This window comes from Pantherophis guttatus, chromosome 11 (assembly GCF_059756535.1).
Source record: "Pantherophis guttatus breed Tessera chromosome 11, ASM5975653v1, whole genome shotgun sequence".
Classification (NCBI taxonomy): Eukaryota; Metazoa; Chordata; class Lepidosauria; order Squamata; family Colubridae; genus Pantherophis; species Pantherophis guttatus.
This window is the reverse complement of record NC_142073.1, coordinates 10,855,127-10,873,843: the sequence shown is the minus strand read 5'-3', so window position 1 is coordinate 10,873,843 and position 18,717 is coordinate 10,855,127. Positions and strand designations below refer to the sequence as shown.

The following is an 18,717-nucleotide window of genomic DNA, read 5'->3' as shown; positions in this document are numbered from 1 at the left end:
GAGTTTAGCTTACTAAAATTAAAAATAATAAACTAAATGGATTGAGTAATGTTTTCATTACTCAAAAGAATGGTATTATGGCTCTGTATTAAAGCTATCATGTATGAATCTTTTATTTCCAGAGGGTTAAATTGATTAAATCTAACAGAGGATTTAGTAGTTCCAATATAGGTGTTCAGCAGCACTTATGCAACACTTAACACAGTTTGCCAAACTTTTCTATTGTAGAGAAACATTTCTTCTTTTGTTGTTTGTGCATTGTGGGTGTTTCTCTATTATTTCAGATAGTTGAAACCATGTCATGTTTTAATATTCATATGTTGACGGGTCTCAATACAATCTGGACATACCCACCCCCCTGTAAACAGTCGCATAGCTTATTGAAAAATAGCTATATATAAAGCTGGCTCTTTTCCCAGAGTTGTTGAAAGGAAACTCTATTAGATGCAGGAAGCAATTGTATTAAGATGTATGTTTTATTTAATTTAACTTCTATTTTGAACTCATGTTTTACCTTATCTTATCCCAGCCTCCTGATCCGTAATTTTTTTTTTTTTTTTAAATTGGTTTGTTCTAGGTCTGCTTTAGCAGCCGCTATTCTTGTGACGACCTTAACTGGACGAACGGTTGCCATCCCTCAGCCTCGTCAGCGATCTCTTTCGGAAAGTGATGCCAGCTACTTGCAAGATCAGGAAGACTGCATTGAACCATATGCCACTGTGACTGAGCTACGAATGAGGTAGAAAATATTGCCCATTTTGGCACACCTAATCCACTGGTATAAAATAGTTTATCCCCCAGCAAGGAAGTCCAAAGTTCCAACTTGATGGCTCAGTTCAAATGTAAACTGCAGTCTACGTGACTGTCACTTTTCTACATTTTGCTTTCTTCCCTTTTTGTGTGCTGCAAAATGATTCTAAAACTAACTACTTTTAGGGGGTCTAAATCTTGGAAACTGCATTTTATAAAAATAAAAGTTTCAGAATAAACAGAATTCCCAAATTCTGAATATTGCAGCCAGTTGTAGTTTGTGTATTTCTTAAAACACCATAAAAAAAGCTTTCTTTGAAAATCACTTCTGATTCGAGATTGGCAAACATTCAGAAGAAATGTCTGACTAGTAAAAGCATTAATATGAGAAGTACTGTGAATTTTTAATTGCCTATAAAGTAGGATCCCTTTTGTTTTGTTGACTAGAAAGCATATCACGCAGAAAAACTAACTCCCCCCCTTATATTTTTTTAAAAAAACGCTGAGTACTTAATATAATTGTTTATAGTTAAATACATATTACATTGGATTACACTTTTAGTATTTTCTGTTTATAGTCCAAATTGGAAGAATGATGGTGACGAAAGGAATGCTGTTCAAACTTTGGAAGCATCTGAGAGTTGTTGTGAGGATGACATGGATACATTCACTTCTGACACAGACAAAGAATTGGATCCCGACCGTCAAATTGTTAATAAAAAAGAAAGCATGCGTCATAAGGTTATGTATGCTATGCCACATAAAATCAAACAGGTAAGCTTTTGACATTTTTCTTTTAGCTATCTGAACCCAAATTACAAGACTCCCCAGTCCTTGTTGTTTTCCCTGCAAATTTTCTATTATGTGGTCCTTTAGAGATCAGAGCATTCTTTTTTTTTAAAAAAAATAATCATTTTTATTTTATTCCAGAAATTAAAATATACACTTCAAAAAAAATTACAAAGACAAAACAAAACACCCAGTCCTTGTTGTTTTCCCTGCAAACTATCTATTATGTGTTGTTTTCCCTGCAAATTTTCTATTATTGCAATATTTTTCTATTATTATATTTTCTATTATAAATTTTCTATTAGAGATCAGAGCGTTCTTTTTAAAAAAATAATAATAATCATTTTTATTTTATTCCAGAAATTAAAATATACACTTCAAAAAAAATTACAAAGACAAAACAAAACATTTTTTTAAAATGTGCATTAAAAAAGACAAATATATATATCCCCCCCCAAGTTGGATACTGATAGATGTATTACACCAATAATGGTAGCTTCCCTCCCTTGCAAAACAAGCCTACTATTTATAAACTTCTGCACCTCTATTTGCAATCAGCTGACCTGTCATCTATCTGCTGTATATAAAGAAAGACAGTTAACAGGTAATGCAACTGTAAAGTTAGACTTCAAAACCCTCTGGTAATAGTCTGTTATTGTGTTTAACTTGCACAAAGAGATTGGGGCATTCTTGTAGAGTAATCTGAGTTGTTCCAAAACAAGGGAGCAGCCATCTAGAATGGCCACCTACGTCTCATAACTGGTACCCAATATACCTTCAGGAGGTACAGTAGTCTCTACTTACTCAGATTTCAATATTTGCTTGGGATAGGGAATCTCATAAGACTGACAGGAGTTTTGTTTTGATATTAAGAGGTACCCTAAACCAGTAAGAGATTTTAAATACTTATTTAGCAATAGCACTTAGACTTACAGTATATACCTCTTCATAGCGCTTTACAGAGTCAGCCTATTGCCCCCAATGATTTGCCTCCTCATTTTACCAACCTTGGAAGGATGGAAGGTTAAGTCTACCTTGAGCCGGTCAGATCGAACTCCTGGCTATGGGCAGAGTTTTTATTGCAATAGCACATTCTAACCACTGTGCCACCATAGCTCCTACTTTCCTTTCATTATCCATTAAAAACTATCAGGAAATCATGGAGCATGTTGTTTCGTGGCTCAATTTGAGCATGAGGGATGCTTTCACAGGACATAAAAGGCTCAGGGGGGCTGCAGTTTGTCTTGTTTAATGTGTATTCAAGCACATACATTGCACCCACTTACCCTATTTGTCCTTTGATATGTTTTTGATTTTCCTCTTTTTAATCAATGTTCTGTTTTACAATGACATTGTTAGCTGCTTAGAGCCTTTTGGTAACATCAATTCCTATAAGTGGACTTCGAATTTATAAGGTGCATTGCAATATTTTTTACTTAGGAAAATCTCCCAGTATCTTCTAGTGCCAATGGTGAAGAAGATTCTTCTGTCTACGAACCAAGTTGTCTCATCCAGCCAAATGTTCAGGTTGAAGGTGAGAAATGAACATTAGATTAAGGAGAAGATAAATACCATCTGCTTCCCACCTTTAGTATGATGTGTTGTTTGGTTTAGTACCATAGTTTAGACTCGGATAATTTTTCCTTCTATGTGGGGGAAGGCTGAATAGTTGACAGTGAGAAAGAGAGAACCTGAATCTAAATGAACAGTACAAGGATGATGACATCTTACATGTATTACTTTTCATTTTTTTCCCTGCGTAAAGCAGAAAATAGTTTTTTTTATTGCACAAATCTCCATTTTTCTAATTTTTTACACTTACTAAGATATTAACACGGGATGTGGTGGCTCAGTGGCTAAGAGGCTGAGCTTGTCAATCGAAAGGTCGGCAGTTCAGCTATTCGAATCCCTAGTGCCGCGTAACGGGGTGAGCTCCCGTTCCTTGTCCCAGCTTCTGCCAACCTAGCAGTTTGAAAGCACGTTAAAAAAAAATGCAAGTAGAAAAATATGGACCACCTTTGGTGGGAAGGTAACAGTGTTCCGTGCACCTTTGGCGTTGAGTCATGCCGGCCACATGACCACGGAGATGTCTTCGGACAGCGCTGGCTCTTTGGCTTTGAAACAGAGATGAGCACCACCCCCTAGAGTCAGGAACGACTAGCACATATGTGCGATGGGAACCTTTACGTTTACTAAGATATTTATTTAAGATGAAGGTGAAAAAATTAGAAACTAAACAAGATGAAACTAGACAGATCATGAAAGCTCAAGCTTGATTAGGAGCATTGAATTCCATTTGATATATTTCTCCTTTATACCTAAAATCAAATACATTTTTACATTACAGAAATTGAACATCCTGGAGTGAGGTTTAAGGTAAGACCAGCATTAAAATTATGTTCCGTGATTTCAGTTAAGGACAGATTTATGTCTTCTCATTCCGTATTTCTTATATTTCTTTTAAGAAGTTAAAGAAAAGTTGTATGTCGTCTTTTCTTTTTTTTTCTTCCCCAGTTTCAACAGTTCTAGAGATTAGTCAAGTCTGAGACAATTATGCTCCACAGCTATGTTGAGACTGAATTAATGTCTGCAATCTTCATATATATATTGCAGATGACAAATTATATTTGTGTGGGAAAGACCCTGTTAGCAGTTCTGTTCATCCTGTCCTCTATGATAAAAGTTGTACTGTGTTTCCCTGAAAATAAGATCCTGTCTTATATTTTTTTGGAACCCCAAACTAAGTGCTTGGCCTTATTTTTTGGGAGGTCTTATTATTTTGGGGCACGTGGAGCAAGATGGGGCTCCCCTTGCCGTCTTACCTGATTTCCAGCTCTGTCTCCCTAATCACAGGATATGGCGGGGACCGGCTGCACATGTGTTTAAATATTTTCAGGGAGGGCTTATTTTCTGGGAAGGCTTATTTTAGCGCATGCGCTCAAAAGCCCGATTGGGCTTATTATCAGGGGATGTCTTATTTTCAGGGTAACAGGGTACATAGGAATTCTTGGAATTTCAAACTCACTTGCAGCTCCAGGGATAATGGTTGCCTTCTGTTCTACAGGAAAGTGCAACTTATGTCTCTACAGCAGTGTTTGTCAACTTTGGCAACTTGAAGATATGTGCATTACATGTAGGCTGGAAAATTCTGGAAATTGATCTTCAGAGATTTTCATCTTCAAGCTGAAAAACAACAGATTTAGAATATCTTACTATGATAAAAAGATCTAGAATCCTCCAATTAGCTGGAGTTGGGTGAAAGGTTAAATTGTACGCCTTCCCTTTTATGCGTTCATTTTTATTTAAGTGATTGAATCTGGAATTCTTTTTTTTAAAAAAAGGTCATTTAAATTTTTAAAAGAACTTTCGAAGTTAGAACTGAAGAACATCAATTTTTAAATTTTTGGTGTATATCTTCTGGAATAGTTGCTGATATTTTGTGGGTGAAAACGAGGGTCCTACAAGAAATTAGGTTAAATATTTTGTTCCATTTCTAGGACAACAACTCAGGAGAAACTCCTCTGAATGAAAAACCGCCTTCGTCTTCAGGTACAAACTCTCTAAATTTAAGTTTAGTGTAAATAAGTTGTGTTGGAGTCTACAGAATAGGTTGAGTGTAGTTCTGAACCATAATTTAACCTAACAAGAACTTGGGACTTGTTTGTTTCCCCAGGTCATTAGCTACTGTTGAGATTTAAGTATATTTGCTAAACTGTGGAATCTAAAATGTAAATGCAGGTTTTTATACTAGAGTGGTGCAATATTTTGATTTCATATATAAATCGGTGTTTTGAAATGTTCCCCAGTCTTTCTGCAGCTCCTATAATGAAATGCATATTTTCCTGAGATCATATTATAGCTACAGAGGGCAACTGGGGGATCCCAGAAAAAGTTAAAGCTGCTTTAAGGAGTTGCTATGTGTGCTAGAAAAATATTTTATGTTCCTTGCAGCTTTTTCCCCCTGCTTTTAACTCCAAAGTACTGCACTCTGTATATTTTGTATTAAAATAGCCCCTGCCTTAGATATACATCCAGTCTCACTGTAAGACTTTTTGAGGGTGAAGAAACGGTAAATTGTTTCCCACAAAATAAAAACATAAAAAACTGTTGCAGTTTGCAATTGAATTAAGATATCTTATATAACTTTAATAATTATTAATCCTATAAAGTATCTTCAAGCTACTGGAGTGGATTAAGTAGTCATTTCTGTTGAGACAGAAGTCTTATCATAAATGCAAAATGCCTGCTTCTAAATAAAGATTCTTAGAGTTCAGCCGTTTTACCGAAAGGTTTGCATATATTTATGTGATTGATAAATATTTTATTTCATTTCTTGGGTAGATGCAGCCCTCCACAGAAAACAGGAACAGATGGTTCTCCCCAGAGAGACGTTCCAGAAATTAAAAGAACAACATTGGCATCTAAACAATGCAAACCAGACCTTATTTTCTGAACTTGAACAGTCAAAGCAGTTAATGAAGGAACTGCAATTAAAAATTAAGAAATTGGAAAAAGAGAACAGACAGTTTAAGGAAAAGCAGAATTCACACAGTGAAGGTGCAAAGGAATCGATGTTCTTTAAATATAATTTATTGTGTTCAGGTGGGAGAGAATAAAACTATATACGTGGGAATCGAGGGAAGAATGATTGAACTTTATCATTCTACATGTACCATTATTTAATATATCGGGCAAACTTAGGAAAGATATGGGGAAAATGGTAAGTTAGAATATATTTAACTAATTGAGATGATGATTTTTTTTTTGTATCATATTTTAGAAAGTACGTTAGAAATCATCAGTACCTTAGAAAAATTGAGTTAATAACCCGACATTTGTCATATGACACTCTCCCCTTCCAGAATTTGTGTTCTAATAAATGCATTTCTGAATGAGCAAGTCAATTGGATTGTTTGGGAAAAAATTCCCATGTTGCTGTGGCTTCCTCTGCTGGGTCCAGGGTTTTTTTTTTTTTTTTTGTAGATCCACTTGAAAGTGCTTTCATGCACTTTCCTCGGATCTTAAGGCTGGCATTTGAAGTACACTGATCTAACTTGTCATTCCAGTTTCCCCCCTCAGGATAGAATCCTTTGAAACATGTCATAAAATATCAAGGACGTTTGAGGAGGTTGCCTTTGATGGTTTCATCCTCCCCAAAATGAGGACATCATCATCACATGTCAGTTGTAATAGAACATTCAGCACCTTATTCTCACTAGATTTAGATTTAGGCAATTTTTTTAACGTAATTTCCAAAATATCCATCTAGGCAAGTTTGATCTTCAGGACCTAGGAGTGGGTTTCTAGGGTTTTATGCAGGGATATATTTTTTTTTATCATCTGCTGCCTGATATTTTAATTGGATCTACCTAGTACCTTCTTCATATAAAGTATCTGCTGTTGTCATTAACCTGTTGTCCCAAGTTACATGCATAGATTTTGTCATGCGGTCCTTTGGATTTGCATTATATTTTATAGCCTGCACCATTTGTAGCTTTCATGATTTATTCCTGACTAAGTGCTCATGAATCTTCTCGTTTATACAATCTCAGACTAGCAGTAAACTAGGCGTATATAGCCATATATAGCTGGTGAATTGCATTTTGTTTAGGGATTCCTAGTTGTACCGATGAATTTTAAATAGTTTTATGGAATCATCGTATCTTTAAAGAAGTTCAATTTTATCATACAGGATTCGGCTTAAGTTAGATTTTGGAGATCTTTTAGCAATATGTGCATCAGTATAAAATGTAACCTTTTTCTTTTTTCTTTTTCTTTTTTGTATTAATCCAGAGGAAGGGGCAGAATTGTTGCTGTTAAGACAGCAAGCCCAGGAACTAGTAGATGAAAATGATAGTCTGAAAATGACTGTTCATCGCTTAAATGCAGAACTGAGTCGTTATCAAACAAAGTACAGACCAATTTCACCCAGTGAGGTAATGTTCACTCTCAAGATTGTTTCTTATAGTTTTTGTTCCTTTCCACTTTCAATTAATTTTAATAGGAAATTAATTCAGGTGTCTGGAGTTTTGGTTATATTAGTCTGGTTGTGATCTTTTTTTTAAAAAAAAAATAGACTTACTTAATACATAGATACATGAGATTGTTGGTATTAATCTATCTTATATTTTTACTATCTTAGAGTGTAAAGATTGGAAGTCTGCCAATGAAAAAGCCAATACCCCCATGGCTGGTAAGTAACAAGTTAACCATTTTCATTTTATAGCACCTGATAAGTTCACTGTTATCTGTTTCCAAATTGTATTTAATTAATTACCTTATTGACATCTTAAAATAAAATCTTAAAATATTGTTATCTGATTAGATAATCTTCACTAAAATGTTTTAAATCTAATGCTGCTATACATTTTCATGGGTTGAAGTTGGGTTTTTTTTGTTTGTTTTTTTGGTTCAGCTTGACATGAAATATTTATCTCCTCTTCTGTTGGCATATGAAGACCGAATGAAAGAAAAGGAAGAGTTGATTCTAGAGCATGAGGCAAGTTAATAGCTCTGTATTTTAAAGTCTGTGCGATTCAATTTGACTAGGAAAATGTTTGTGTAATAACATTCAGTCTAAAGTATCTTTGGACATAGATGATTTTTGCAAGTCAGTGCTGCCAAGTGTTCAAATACACAATAAGATAGAAAATAAAATATATGATTCTTACACATGAAAACTAAGTGGTCAAGGAAAATATCAGGCTGTTTTCTTTCACTTTAGAACTATAGTTCAAGATTTATCACATAATGTGTTTAAGAGGGACTACTCTTAAATTATATATACACAACACAGAGTTCGTGTCTCACTCAGCCTTCCATCCTTGGAGGTCGGTAAAATGAGGACCCAGATTGTTGGGGGCAAGATGCTGACTCTGTAAACCACTTAGAGAGGACTATAAAGCACAATATATACAGTATAAGTCTAATATATATATATATATATATATATATATATATATATATATATATATATATATATATATATATATATATATATATATATATATATGTATGTATATATATACACACACACACACACACACACACACACGACCCTATAATCCCTTGAGTTGGGGTGACTGAATGGAGCTGAGCGTTTACTGGCCAAATACCCTTCCTGATGCCTATGCGCAGCTCACAGCAGATATTTTCTCTTTCCACCCAGAGAGAGAAATATCTGCCGCTATCTACTACCTCACAGCCTCCTGATTGTGAGGCAAGAGCTCCACTTCTAGGCCACCACACTTCTCACCTAGTCTTAACTTTTATATAAACGGACCTTATTTCCTATCCTCAGTTAGTCCCTTATCACTTTTTAAAAAATAGACCATTTCCTCTCTACTAAAGTCCACATTATATTTATAGTTATGATATAAACTCTGATTGTAGTAGACAAGTGTGATTATCTGTTGAAATATTCAAAAGACAATATATTTTTCTGTAATGACTCAACTTCATGAATCCCATATGGATGATCTTCCTCGTCAGAAAGTCAAATTCGTATCCATTTAATTTACTGTAGTGAATATATGTTGTTGTTGTTTTTTTCCTTCAGGAAAGCATGAAGATGTTTAAAGCACAAGTGGAAGAAGTAGTAAAGGAAAATGAGCAGTTACACCAAAAATTAACTAAAAATACTGGTACTTCTATTAGTACCAAAGAATGGTAAGGGTACTATTATTTGAACCTGTTAGATAGTTCCTTTATTGTAATTTGTTTATAAAAACCGATGCAATGACTTTTAGTTATTTTAAATCCTGTAAAAATTCAGTGTTTAAATAAGTAGGAATAATTTGATCAGTATACATTGCATTGTATTAAACTTATTTTTAAGCTTAAAATAACTTGTTATTTGGTTATTATTAAGTAGCTATATTTTCTTAATGAAACCTTAACATATCGATAGCAGAATAGAAACAACACATGCCAAGAATACTCTCCAAAAGAAATACCAGACTTTGCCTAGAAAAATGTAATTATTCGCAATGTAGCACCTACCATATTTTTCGGACTATAAGACGCACCTACCTTTTTTCGTAAGGAAAACACGAAACAGAAATCTGCCTTTGCCTCTGCCTCCCAGCAATTTTGCCTCGTTACAGCAAACAGCCTGCTTTACTTTCATTTTTGTTTTCAGCATAGCTTGATTAGCACAAGGAAAAAAAAAACTGCTCCAGCAATTTACCTCCTTGCAGCAAGCAGCAGAGCCCTGCGCAAAACAGATGAGAGCAAAATAGCTGAGTCGGGAGGCTGATCCAATCAACTTGTGCTAATTAGGCTGTGCTGAAGCTGAAATGCATTGTTTCTTCTTGCTGCTTGCTGCGAGGAGGAAAACTGCTGGGAGGCAGAGACCAAAGGGTGGGGGCCAGTGGGTGGGCGCGGCTACATTCAGTATATAAAACGCACATACATTTTCGCTCCCTTTTAGCGGGGAAAAAGGTGCGTCTTATACTCTGAAAAATACAGTATATAGAGATTTCTCCTATAGGACACATATATTCTAAATGCATTTTAGTTTAGTTTATTATTACCATTACTTATTTTGAACTCTGTGCAGAAAGGTTTCAGTGCTATTTCAAATTTGAAATCAATGTTCCTTTACAGGCAGCATTTGCAAAGTCAAGCCAAGCTTGTCCTGGAGGAAAATAGAGTGTTAATGGAACAGCTGAAAATACAAGAAACCAAAATAAACGATGCCATCAACCAACATGTTAAAGAAGGTGAAATAAATTTATCACTGCATGCAACAAATGTGAATAGAGACATATCAATTTTACCTCCAAAGGTAAAAGTTTTGTAAGCCTGTTTAGAATTACCCGTGTTGATAATCAGTGACTACTATCAATTCAGCCATGAAACCTTTTCAGATTTATTTTGGTTTGTAATACTTAATAAAATTTTGCAGTAGTTGATGATTTAATTTTAATATGGTACACATTCAGGGTTCATCGTGGTGAAATGAAACATGGCTATCAACCAGAATGTGAAAATCTAAAATAAATACCATTGTGTCGTGCATATGTTTGTATTCATTTGCAAGTCAGTGTCATTAGCAATATAAAAGAGACAAAATAAAAGTTTAGAGTTAGAGATGGTTATTTTTTTCGCTGTAGTTGCTAGTCCTGAGTATTTGCAGATTTAATGAGATTTATATTTGACAGCAGCTTAACAAGTTGCACTGACATTACAGTCTTGTGAAAAGGAAAATTTGGTAGGGTAGGGTATGGTAAGATAGATCTGGAAGGGACCTTGGAGATCTTCTAGTCCAGCATCCTGCTCATGCAGGAGAACCTATACAATCTCAGACAAGTGGCTGTCCAGTCTCTTCTTAAAAGCCTCCAGTGATGGATCACCCACAATTTCTGAAGGCAAGGTGTTCCAAGCAAGTAATACTGCAAATTAACGTGTAAGAATCACTAGACTGGAATTGAAAAGTGTCCATATGAACAAAAATTGTGATTTGATTTTCCTCTCAGTATAACTTTTTTCCCCGCCCAAATGTTTTGAATTTTGGGCGATTCATAATTTTGGTCTAGTTTCCAAACTGACCAAGCAGCTCGTTATGCTGGAAACCGAAAAACAAAACCAAGAAGTGGAGATGAAAGACTGTCAGAAAAAGCTGAAAGAATTACGCTCCGCGTACAAAGAATTAAAGGCCAGCGTTAGCGATTATGTAACAGCAGAAGAGCACGTTGCCTTGGAAAATAAATTTAAAAAGTAAGTGTCTGATGATAAAAGTCCCATTCCTGTCAGTGGTTTTTATGTACCGTATTTTTCGGAGTATAAGACGCACCTTTTCCCCTCCTTAAAGGGGGTGAAAATTTAGGTGCGTCTTATACACCGAATGTAGCCCCGCCCACCCACTGGCCCCCACCCTTTGGCCTCTGCCTCGCAGCAGTTACCTCCTTGCAAGCAAACAGCAAGAAAAGACAGCTCCTTTCAGCTTCAGCACAACCTAATTAGCACAAATTGATTGGATCGGCCTCCCAACTCTCAGCTGATTTGCTCTCAGCTGTTTTGTGCAGAGCTCTGCTGCTTGCTGCAAAGAGGTAAATTGCTGGAGCAGATTTTTTTTCCCTTGTGCTAATCAAGCTATGCTGAAAACGAAAATGAAAGTAAAGCAGGCTGTTTGCTGTTTGCTGCAAGGAAGCAGAGGGAGATTTCTTTTTTTTTCTTTTCCTCACCAAAAAAGGTAGGTGCGTCTTATACTCCGGTGCGTCTTATGCTCTGAAAAACACGGTACTTTTTACAATATTTTGCCATTTTCATGTCTATGTATCACACTTTCCGCTTCCGACTTTATGAAGTGGATTCTTACTGTGTGCCAAATGTTTTAATTTAAGTAATTAATTAATTAAGTGCCTTGGTTGTTGTAGTTGCAAGCTTTTAACATTTGCAGCAATTGCCATGATGTCAGAAATCAACCTGAATTAACCATCATTGATTTGTTCATTTCTACAAGTTAGGAAGCTGGATGCCTTGATTTGCTGCCCAGTTTTCATGATTATTTCTATAGCCATTTGCAGATGGAACAGGAAAAGAGAGAGATGGAGACCCAAAAACTAGTGAAAAAACTCGCCTCTGTTCAAGCAGAAACAAAAAGCCTGTTTCTCGAGAAAAATGACCTGGTGGCAGAAAACAAGGCATTAGAAGCTGAGCTGGAAATGGCACAGAAGACTAAAAGGTTGGCTTATTTTTGTTCTTGTGTTTTTGTCTCCCTTTTGCAGCCTCTCAAAAAGAGTTTTTGGTGCAGACGGTCTGCTTCTTTTAAAATACCGGAAGCTTTTTCAGATTGAATTTAATTTAATAATCAAAGTAAAGCTAATATTTGTTTTAAATTAGGTTCATCTTTGTAGTCATCATAGCTGAGAAAAATGTTTTAAAATGTTGTCCTCTTTCTCTGTCATTGTTCCCTTGGTCCACTACTTTTCTTCCCCTTACACAGGTTGTCCTCGACTTAACAAAAGTTCATTTAGTGACCGTTTGAAGTTACAGCGGCCCTGAAAAAAGGGACTTATGACCGTTTTTCACACTTATGACCACTGCAGCATCTCTATAGTCATATGATCCAAATTTGGATGCTTAGCAACTGACTCATATTTATGATGGCTGCAGTGTCCTGAGGTCACACGGTCACTTTTTGAGACCTTCTGACAAGCAAAGTCCATGGGGGAGCCAGATTTACTTTACAGTTGTGTTACTAACTTAACAACTGCGGTGATTCACTTAACAACTACGGTGAGAAAGGTCGTAAAATGGGGCAAAACTCACTTAACTGTCTCACTTAGCAAGAGAAAGTTTAGGCTCAATTGTGATCATAAGTGGAGAACTACCTGTAGTAAGTCTGGCACTTTCCTTACGGTCTTTTCCCAAAGCCTACTACTGGTACTTTTATTAGTACCAAAGAATGGTAAGGGTACTATTATTTGAACCGGTTAGATTCTGGTAATTTATTTATGGTAATTCATTTATAAAAAACCTACACAATGACTTTAGTTATATTAAAATCCTGTAAAAATAAAAGTATCCTGTTTCAGTGGACATTTGATGACCGATTCTTTTCATCGTTTGGTTGAGGTGCTGACCCAAGTATAATTTCCTGCAATTTGTTTTTGAGTCTCGAATCCCGATATTGAATTAAAATAAAATTGAATTGCTCCCTAAGAGATTTTACTGCCTTTTGTCAAAACCACGCAGGCGGTCAGAGAAGCAGATCGGTCTTCTGAAGCAGCACTTGGAAGAAACGATGGAAAAGGAGATGGCAGCCCACCAGTATCTAGTGAACATGATCAGCTTGGCCGAAAATATAACTCAAGAACGTGATCAGCTTTTAAACCTGGTAATCAAACGAATCAAAGATACGTTTAGTTTATTTAAGGAGCAAAAGCATAGGTGACTTTGGGCCAGTTATTCTCTCTCAGCCCAACTCACCTCACAGAGTTGTTGCAGGGAAAATGGGAATTTGTAAAATTTTGTAAAAATAATAAAGGCAGGATATAAATAAAGAAATATATATTATATTATCTAAAACAATCTCAAGAAGCTGGTTTTATGAAGGACCTCTGGATAATAGGGAGCTTTTGTCAGCTTCAGGGGTCTCCAACCTTGGCAATTTTAAGACTTGTGGACTTCAATTCCCAGAGTTCCTCAGCCAGCTTTGCTTTGCTGGCTGAGCTTTGCTGAGCTTTTCCTCAGCTTTGCTGGCTGAGGAACTCTGGGAGTTGAAGTCCACAAAGTTGCCAAGGTTGGAGACCCCTGAGCTAGATAACACTGGGTAGAGGATTGTGATTTAAAGTAGATTCTTATCCAATCTCTGAATTTACCTGGGAACTTAGTAGAATAAACTTTCTGTCAGGGTTCCCACGGATGCCCTAATTAAATCATGAACCTCGAGCCAAGCTTCAAAAGAAATCCAGTTATTTATTAGGAGCTTCATGTCTGCACATTCCAGGTGAAGCAAACTCTGGCCCCACGTAATTTACGCCCCAATTATGACCCTGTTTCTCCCCTCCCCCCAGGGTGTGTCATCAGTCACATTCACCAACGGAGCAATTTCATGGGTTGAAGAGATCACACCCCTCCGGCCGCTGTGGGTAACCCTGGGAGACAGCCTTGAGAGAGATATGTCTGGAATTGCTCCTGTCTTTGGCTGCCATGCTGCTTCGTCGGTTTCCCATCCCCCTTGTCTATGGCAACTTGAGAGCAGGCCAGGGATGCTTTGCAAGTTAACATTTTCCCCCTAAAGAGGAAAATCTTTTCAGAACTCACAAATGGCTTTTCTGATTTCCCTAGGCCAGTTGTTTGGAGAAAGAGAAGCACGGTGTTCTCAACAAAATAATAGAAGGAAATGTACGTCTAGGAAAATTAGAAGAGAAAGTCAAGGTAAGCACATCCTTTTAAATATTTGCGGGATCTATAGTATGATATCCGTTACTGATTTTTCAGAGCGGAATCAGAAACATAAGCTTTTATTAAAACATGGAAGTAGGACAGATTAGAGAACATGACACTCTGGACAAAAGAGGCTATTTTGTGGCCAGATCATCCTTGGAACCTCTCAAACTGTTTTTTTTTTCCAGTTCAGAGTTACTTCTGGAAATTGCCAAATCTTCCCTGGAATGGCCTAGTCCAGAAGTGGCCTCAGCATGGCCTGGAATATTTTGTACATCTGTACCCATAACAAACACCTCACCGTGCACTCTATTTCACAGGGCTGGAAATGGATAGTGCTGGTGTTTTAATTGTATTTAGATATACCGTATTTTTCAGAGTATAACATGCACCTTTTTCTGCCCTAAAAGGGGGAAAAATTTAGGTGCGTCTTATACACCGAATGTAGCCCCGCCCACCCACTGGCCCCCACCCTTTGGCCTCTGCCCCCCAGCAGTTACCTCCTTGCAAGCAAATAGCAAGAAAAAACAGCTCCTTTCAGCTTCAGCACAGCCTCATTAGCACAAGTTGATTGGATCAGCCTCCCGACTCTCAGCTGATTTGCTCTCAGCTGTTTTGCGCAGGGCCTCTGCTGCTTGCTGCAAGGAGGTAAATTGCTGGAGCAGATTTTTTTTTTCCTTGTGCTAATCAAGCTATGCTGAAAACGAAAATGAAAGTAAAGCAGGCTGTTTGCTGTTTGCTGCAACGAGGCAGAATTGCTCAGAGGCAGAGAGAGATTTCTTTTTCTTCTTTTCCTCACCAAAAAAGGTAGGTGCGTCTTATATTCCAGTGCGTCTTATACTCCAAAAAATATGGTACATCTATTTCCAGTTTGTCAAGACATGGCTACTTACTAATGAGTCAGGTGAAACAATTCCAAGCTTTACCATTACCCTTATTAGTTGAACAAGACGAAGTTGAGCATCTGAGTTCTGAATGATGCTTCAGTTGCTTTGACAAATAAGTTAGATATGCCCTTTTTCTGTTGCCCCTAACAATCTTTTGTATCTTTTCTTTTCGTGTACACTGAGAGCATATGCACCAAAGACAAATTCCTTATGTGTCCAATCACACTTGGCCAATAAAGGATTCTAATCTTCAATATAATTTTGCACCTAAATACTTCATTGGATTTCAATTCATACAGTAATGTTTATTCCATTCCTCTACTAATCATGGTGGTAGTTTTGAACGTACACCGATGCAGGTTTTGTACTGTTGTTTTCCTGTTATGGAGCCCTGCAACCAAAAATAAAATTATTTCTGAAATCCATTTAATGACTTGAACATGAGAAGCAAAAGTCTGCTTAGTTCGGCGTTGCCTGAGTAGTCAGTCAGATGCTTTTAGGGAATCACAAGCAGGATATGGAATATATCGTTCCGTGTGCTTGTTGCTTTCCAGATACCTACCAAATTATTTCAAATGTCTCCTAATAGCAATAGCATTTGGACTTATATACCGCTTCATAATGCTTTTACAGCCCTCTCTAAGCATAATGCCCCCAACAATCTGGGTCCTCATTTTACCCACCTCGGAAGGGTGGAAGCTGAGTCAACCTTGAACCGGTGAGATTTGAACTGCCAAACTGCAGCTAGCAGTCAGTTGAAGTACTGCACTCTAACTACTGTGCCACCTCGGCTAATACAATTATTAACTTGTTCCTTCCTTCAGGAAATATAATCTGCTTGCCCTAAAACTGTTTTGGGGATTTTAATTTTGTTTTGTTTAAAAAACTGTTATAAAAAGTATTCTTATACCAATCATTTTTGAGGAATCTTACTATTCTTAACACTAACATCTTTATATTTGCCATGAGGATAGATTTGGAGCAAGAGTTTCAGTTCCTTACATACAAAAAAAATAAAATCATACTGGTTAATCAGTTAATCACTTTTGCAAGTGCTATTTCCAGCTTACACATTTTTATATAATGACAGCAAAAATAGTACCCCAGTGGATGTGTGCCTGTCATTTTAATTTTTTCTGCAACAGTTATTGTAATGATAAACTTCATAACCTTTAAACATCACATTACATAAAGCGTTCCCCTTTCGGTTTCAGGTTGTCTATATTCTCTTTCTTTCTCTTAAGCCTTAAAATAAATAGTTGATTAAAAGTGCAAACACAAGTTAAATTATTTTCCTTTTTTTTTTCCCCTGGAAGTCTCTCCAGACCTGGCTTTGCCATCAGTGTTGGGGGGGTTCAGGGGACCAGTGAGATCTTGAGGAGACTCTGATGCTGATTGAATCTCTTGTGTGTGCTTTTTTTTAAAACGTCTGTTTAACAAGTTTATTGCTTTCTGTGGCAATTCTTATATTGGGGTCAGGAGATACAGTAGTGGCCAAAATTGTGGAACCCTTTTGGGAAAAGTGTATTTTCTAAAACTAGCTAATAACACCACTTTTATTTTGGAGTAGTACCATAAAATTATATATCAATGGAAAAATAATTTAATCAAGAATGTAATGCAATAACTTTTATGAAGGATTTGCTATTTGCTAAAGAAAAGTGAAATGAGATATCCAAAAATTATCACCATGTCAGCTAATACTTCATTGGGTAACCTTTAGCATGAATTACGGCCTTACAACGTCTTCCCATGGAGTGAACCAAGTCTTTTCGTTCTGCAGCTGTTACAATGTGAAACCAAGATTGAATTATTGCTTCTATTAACTGGATTTTATTGCTGGGTCGCTTCCGACTACCAAGTTTCTTTAGTCGGCTCCATAGATTTTCAATTGGGTTAAGGTCTAGGCTATTCCCAGGCCATTCCAGCAGTGGAATAGGATTATCTTGAAACTCCAAAAAAAAAGTGGTGTTATTAGCTATCAAACCTCAAAAATACACTTTTTCCAAAAGGTTTCCACAATTTTGGCCACTACTGCCACTACTGTGTCTCCTTTCTCTTTTTATCTGCTTTCAGATTCAATTGTCCTTGTGGTTTCCTCTCATTCAACTCGAACAAATACATTTCGGTGATTTACTTTCCCTTTTTTGCCACCGTTCCTTCAAAACCGCTTTTCACTGAAAGTGCCTTCGATAAACATTCTGTTCATCCTAAATATTGTGGCAAAATAATTGCTTTATCCAAATGTTGACCTGGGCATTGACTGCTTATTGTTACTTCTCAGTTAAAGAAGTAAATAGCATTCAACGTGATGTAGTGTGGACTCAAAAAAACATTTGCGTCATGCCTTTAGTAACCTAAAGAGAAGATAGAGAGTCTTCTACCATAATAGTAGGAAGAAGGGGAGAGTGAGTTTTCTAGATTTAAGGGATGCTGTGGGTTGTTCTGTGGTTTTTGAAGTTTTGGGGATTGTATTACAGAGCAGTGATCAATTTGGCTTAACAGCTGGAACCCAGTCGCAAGTCTGCAGAAGCCCAATACTGTCATATGTTTTTACTTATCCCAGTGTATATAAAGCCAGCAGGACAGGATCAGTTTCATCCAGGTCATATAAAGCTGGTGATTTACAAACCCTTGGTGAAATTCTCTCTCAATAAAGCAGATTTATACTGGGCAGAAACCATTCTGGCATCGATTAAAGGAGCAAAATGGGTGCTCCTAGAAGCATTTGTTTCATTGCTTAAACTCTTCCACTTCCCCTCCCGAATTTTTTTACTCTGGGAAAAACCAAGGGGCAGAGGCATTAGGGCCTTAATAGAATAACATGGAGGTACTATATGCCCCACTACCCCATTTAGTCCTCTGAAAGGATCAGAAATGAAAGCCTTGCCCAACGTCACCAGTTACCCTCCCTATCATCATCATCATCCTGTTTTAATCCCTTGCGGGGTGGAGTCTGAGCAACTGAATGGAGCTGAGTGGTTACTGGCCGGATGCCCTTCCTGTCACCAATGCAGAGTCTTATTCAGCAGATATATTCTCAGTGTGCCCAGAGAGAGAAATATCTGCTTCTACCTAGGATTGAACTCACAGCCTCCTGATTGTGAGTTCCACCTCTAGGCCTCCGCACCACCCATTTATACTCCCTATAACCTCCTAAAAAGGGTAGCTTCCAAGAAAGTGGCATGCCACTGCTTATGAAGTAGATTGAGTTTACCCAGGCAGCCAGAATTTCCCCAGCCAGTTCTGGAGAAATCCTGCCTTGAGCAAGAAGTAGGGACTAGAAGATCTCTGAGTTCCCTTCCAGCCCTATGAACCCATGTTCTGTTTAGAGGGATGCAGCTTTTCTGAGTGTTGAATTGGCAATTTTGGTAATTTTGGTACCAAGAGGTTTTTG

At 37.1% G+C, this 18,717-nt stretch overlaps 1 protein-coding gene across 5 annotated transcripts in view; it reads left to right on the top strand.

Annotated features, from left to right (window-relative positions):
- CEP89 (centrosomal protein 89) overlaps positions 1 to 18,717 on the top strand; it is a 48,180-nt gene that overhangs the window by 4,045 nt on the left and 25,418 nt on the right. For all 5 annotated transcript variants that reach the window (XM_087877223.1, XM_087877222.1, XM_034425761.3 and 2 more), the window contains exons 3-17: positions 578 to 739; positions 1,329 to 1,524; positions 2,980 to 3,073; positions 3,887 to 3,915; positions 5,037 to 5,088; positions 5,881 to 6,096; positions 7,333 to 7,475; positions 7,682 to 7,732; positions 7,955 to 8,038; positions 9,098 to 9,207; positions 10,147 to 10,262; positions 11,079 to 11,259; positions 12,059 to 12,226; positions 13,240 to 13,381; positions 14,335 to 14,424. In XM_087877223.1, the coding sequence (XP_087733349.1) occupies positions 578 to 739; positions 1,329 to 1,524; positions 2,980 to 3,073; positions 3,887 to 3,915; positions 5,037 to 5,088; positions 5,881 to 6,096; positions 7,333 to 7,475; positions 7,682 to 7,732; positions 7,955 to 8,038; positions 9,098 to 9,207; positions 10,147 to 10,262; positions 11,079 to 11,259; positions 12,059 to 12,226; positions 13,240 to 13,381; positions 14,335 to 14,424 (1,834 nt within the window). The remainder of the gene's footprint in view (positions 1 to 577; positions 740 to 1,328; positions 1,525 to 2,979; positions 3,074 to 3,886; positions 3,916 to 5,036; positions 5,089 to 5,880; positions 6,097 to 7,332; positions 7,476 to 7,681; positions 7,733 to 7,954; positions 8,039 to 9,097; positions 9,208 to 10,146; positions 10,263 to 11,078; positions 11,260 to 12,058; positions 12,227 to 13,239; positions 13,382 to 14,334; positions 14,425 to 18,717) is intronic.